Source organism: Triticum aestivum, chromosome 7B (genome assembly GCF_018294505.1).
Source record: "Triticum aestivum cultivar Chinese Spring chromosome 7B, IWGSC CS RefSeq v2.1, whole genome shotgun sequence".
Taxonomy (NCBI): Eukaryota; Viridiplantae; Streptophyta; class Magnoliopsida; order Poales; family Poaceae; genus Triticum; species Triticum aestivum.
In genome coordinates this window covers 217,767,491-217,771,820 of record NC_057813.1, presented here as the reverse complement: position 1 = coordinate 217,771,820, position 4,330 = coordinate 217,767,491, and the positions used below count along the sequence as shown (strand labels likewise).

At 50.6% G+C, this 4,330-nt stretch overlaps 1 protein-coding gene across 1 annotated transcript; it reads left to right on the top strand.

Annotated features, from left to right (window-relative positions):
- Nucleotides 1–211: 211 nt before the first annotated feature.
- LOC123162429 (probable glucan endo-1,3-beta-glucosidase A6) lies at nt 212–2,979 on the top strand. Its single transcript, XM_044580210.1, has 3 exons — nt 212–390; nt 498–2,138; nt 2,698–2,979. The coding sequence occupies exons 1-3, from the start codon at nt 252–254 to the stop codon at nt 2,727–2,729; spliced, it is 1,812 nt and encodes a 603-aa protein (XP_044436145.1). The 5' UTR covers nt 212–251; the 3' UTR covers nt 2,730–2,979.
- The last annotated feature ends 1,351 nt before the right edge of the window (nt 2,980–4,330 follow it).

The window sequence follows — 4,330 nt, the reverse complement described above, 5'->3', positions numbered from 1 at the left end:
GTGGAATGATACTGTTAGTGCGGTTCGGCTCACATGCGGGTTCTGTTAGTGTTCCCAACCCGAAGCGTCTGTTGCGCCGTTTTAGGTTTTCAGGCTTATACTCCATAGCGGCACCCCCGAGAAAAATGGTTAGGTAGCGGCATCCCCTGAAAAGAAGGCTACGTAGGGCTATTTTCCTTCCCTGTTTTAATTATATTTGCGGGCTTAATAATTATCTAACCCAACCTCTCCCTAAAAGCCCTCCCCTTTATATGATCACAAACACTCTCCATTCCATCTCAGATCAAAATCAACAGAGATTCAACATTTCGCAAGAGGGCACACGCGCAGAAATGGCGTCCTCCTCCCTCTGCGCCCTCCTCCTCGCCGCCTTCGCGTGCCACTGCCATGGTGATCCCTCACGCCCCCCTCTCGGAACACCAATCTAATGTTACATGGTTAATTAGTTCCTGACCACTGACCACCGTGGCTAACTATTCTCTGTTGCATGCATGCAGCGGCGGCGGCGTACAGGCGGCCCCACGCCATCGGCGTCAACTACGGGAACCTGGGCGACGACCTCCCCACGGCGGCGCGTTCCGTCAAGCTCCTCCGCAAGGCGCACGCGGGCGCCGTCAAGCTCTACAACGCCGACCAGCGCATCCTGCACGCCCTGGCCGGGACGGGCATCCCGGTCTCCGTCATGGTGCCGAACGACATCGTCCCCTCTCTGGCCGACTCCCGCGCCGCCGCACGCGAGTGGGTGGACAACAACATCAAGCGGCACCCCCGGGTGCGGGTGATGTACCTGCTCGTCGGCAACGAGTTGCTCTCCTACCCCGCCCTCGCGGCGTCCACGTGGGGCAAGATCGTGCCGGCCATGAAGAACCTCCGCCACGCGCTCCACGCGATCGGTCGCGGCCGCGTCAAGCTCGGAACCCCGCTCGCCATGGACGCGCTGGCGGCGTCCTACCCGCCCTCCGCCGGCGCGTTCCGCGAGGACATCGCCGGCCCCGTCATGCGGCCGCTGCTCGACTTCCTCAACAACATCATGCGGCCGCTGCTCGACTCCCGCGCCGCCGCACGCGAGTGGGTGGACAACAACATCAAGCGGCACCCCCGGGTGCGGGTGATGTACCTGCTCGTCGGCAACGAGTTGCTCTCCTACCCCGCCCTCGCGGCGTCCACGTGGGGCAAGATCGTGCCGGCCATGAAGAACCTCCGCCACGCGCTCCACGCGATCGGTCGCGGCCGCGTCAAGCTCGGAACCCCGCTCGCCATGGACGCGCTGGCGGCGTCCTACCCGCCCTCCGCCGGCGCGTTCCGCGAGGACATCGCCGGCCCCGTCATGCGGCCGCTGCTCGACTTCCTCAACCACACCCGTTCCTACTACTTCGTCGACGCGTACCCGTACTTCCCTTGGGCGGCCAACCAGAAGGACATCTCGCTGGACTACGCGCTTTTCGAGGGCAATGCGAGCAGCCACTACGTCGACCCGGCCACGCGGCTCACCTACACCAACCTGCTCGACCAAATGCTCGACGCCTGCATAGCCGCGATGGACAAGCTAGGGTACGGCGGCGTGAAGCTGGCCATCTCGGAGACAGGCTGGCCGAACGCCGGCGACCCAGGCCAGGCCGGCGCCAACGTGCGCAACGCCGCGCTCTACAACCGCCACCTCGCCCGTCGGATGCACAAGAAACTCGGCACGCCAGCGCGACCGAGGTCCAACATGCCGGTGTTCGTCTTCGCGCTGTACAACGAGGACTTGAAGCCGGGGGCGGGCACTGAGCGGCACTGGGGGATGTTCTACCCGAACGGTACCTGGGTGTACCAGGTTGACCTCACCGGCAGGCGGACGGTGCGCTCCTACCCGCCGTTGCCGCCGCCGGATGGCCAGACCGGCAAGCTCGAGTGGTGCGTCCTGGCCGGCGGCGGCAAGCCGTTGAACGAGACGGCGGTGGCCCTCGCCCTGAATTACGCGTGCGGGCAAGGGACGGGGACGTGCGCCGCCATCCAGCCCGGCGGTGCGTGCTACGAGCCCAACACCCTCGACGCGCATGCAAGCTACGCGATCAATGCGTACTGGCAGCAGTTCAAGGCGAAGGGAGGCAGTTGTTACTTCAATGGCCTTGCAGTGAAGACTAACAAAGATCCAAGTAAGTTCGTCTAAGCATTCCTGATTAATGCTCGGAAATCTTTACAAATTTGGTGCTTAGATAAATTTGTTTTCCAGTAATTGTGGTTGTTGTCATTATAATGTGGTGATAATTAGCAGCAGTAGTATTTTTCCAATAATACTTGTTAACAGAAATATGACCATAGATATGGAGAAAATAGATTCTAGCTAGGTGATGAGTTTAATAGTTTTTTTAGAAGGATGAGTTTAATACTAGTTGGGTAAGTTTGTACATTAGGCTCGCCATTGTACATACTAGGCTTGTGAATTATTCGCAAAAAGAAAAACTTATGGATTGTATTTTCATTTCACCTCGAAACATGTGCGGTTTGCTGTTCGCATTTCATGCCTACCATTTTCTATGCCTAATGCCCCAGGTTATGAATCCATTTGGACTTGATGTGCTTTTTTTTTTTTTGCGGGGGGGCTTGATGTGTGCTTAACAATTCGTCCGTTAGTATTGTAGAGACTAATGATTTGTTGCTCGCACCTCAGCTCAGTGTTGATCTGTCGCTGACTACCGTGTCTTATGCCTGCAGGCTATTTATCATGCAAGTTCCCCAGCTATTAGAACTGGTCGAAGAATGAGATGATTGTCGATCCACGCTTTTCAAGAGTAGGAAAGAAGGCCATTGCCGCAATGCCCTTTTAGTCCGTAGGCAGTCAGCACTTTTCTCCCAGCTTCAGTGATGTCTATTACGTTGTCTTTAGTTCTAAAAAATTTGTCGCATGTGTGACACTTATAATTTTGAAAGAATTTTATAGGAAATTTGGAGGATTATGATTCGTAGTATTATCACTTCAAGTTGGTTACTCGATTACTCCCTCTTTAAAGAAATATAAGAGCGTTTAGATCATTAGTGATCTAAATGAATGGTCTAAATGATGTTATGTTTCCTTGCGAAGGGAGTACAAAATTGCATTGAAAGATATTTTTGGATAGCTTTCTGCCTGTGGACATTAAAATTGTTAAGAGTGTGAGACTCTTGAAGTGCACTGTGGGTATGAGAGGGAGACACGAGGACTATGGGTTTTGCTGCGGCTAGGAGAACCGTCCACCAGCGCAGGTGCCCTTGTAGCATTCATACTAAACTTTCACAAAAGTGCACATATATCGCTTTGTGCGACGGGCGGTGCCATACGCCGCTCATTGCGCGCAAATGATCCGTTCACCTGTAGCGAAACCCGACGTCAACGGCCCCTGGGGCGATTTTTTCGCCAAAACCTAGCGAAACCCGACGTCAACGGCCCCTAGGGCGATTTTTTCTTTTGGTTCTTTTGGTGCAGTTTATTAGTTTACTATTTTGGAACCAGGTTTTATTTAGCCTTTTGTGTTTTATTAACCCTTCTCTTTTTTATATTAAATATTTTTTAAATTACAATAATAAATTTAAGTACATGAACACTTTTCTAATTGCCCGAGCATTTATAAAACACATGACACTTTTTTAGTTGCATGATCAATTTTTAAAAACATTGGTCTATTTTATTTTATTCCAAGTATAATGTTTAGAACATTTTTATGTATATATAATTGATGGAAAAATAAAAATAAACCTTTATTTCTGTTTTTATTTTCTGGAAACAAAACAATCTAGTTGAATCTGGCCCATGTGGCTAGCTCATGGGAAACGCTTGTTGTGTCCATTGCAATGGGAGACAAATAGCAGCATTCGTTGCTATGAGGGCAGCAATTAATCAAGGGATATCTCTTAGAGGGCTCCCGCAACAGTTACTTTCGGGCATGGGAGCACGTCAAGTAATTCGTCTAGCCGCCGTTACGTGTTGTGCGTTGGACGAACCCTCGGGATTTTTTTTTCCCTGCACATCATTTGTTTGTTTATTTTTTTTGCTTTTCTGCCTTTGCTTGGTTCTTCCTAGGTTTTGGCGGTTTTTTTTTTCAAGTGGCGCTTTTCCGTGTGACTCCGCGTATTAGGTTTGTCAGAAGTCAAACTCTTCAAAGTTTGTTCAAGTTTACATAAAAAATTATTAACATCCATGATACAAAATCAATATAACTAGATCCATCATGAAATATATTTTCAAATTATATGTATTTGGTATTGTAGATGTTGATAATTCATAATATAAGTTTGGTCAAACTTTGCAAAGTTTGACTTAAAAAAATTCTAATATTGCAAAAGTGTGATAGCTCTCAGGAGCCCCTACACC

What these genes read in the sequence shown, in the direction of transcription:
- LOC123162429 (XM_044580210.1), top strand. Translation starts at nt 252, where the DNA reads ATGATCACAAACACTCTCCATTCCATCTCAGATCAAAATCAACAGAGA. An exon ending in CTTCGCGTGCCACTGCCATG is followed by an intron (nt 391 to 497) that starts GTGATCCCTCAC and finishes GCATGCATGCAG; the next exon opens with CGGCGGCGGCGTACAGGCGG. An exon ending in GAAGACTAACAAAGATCCAA is followed by an intron (nt 2,139 to 2,697) that starts GTAAGTTCGTCT and finishes TTATGCCTGCAG; the next exon opens with GCTATTTATCATGCAAGTTC.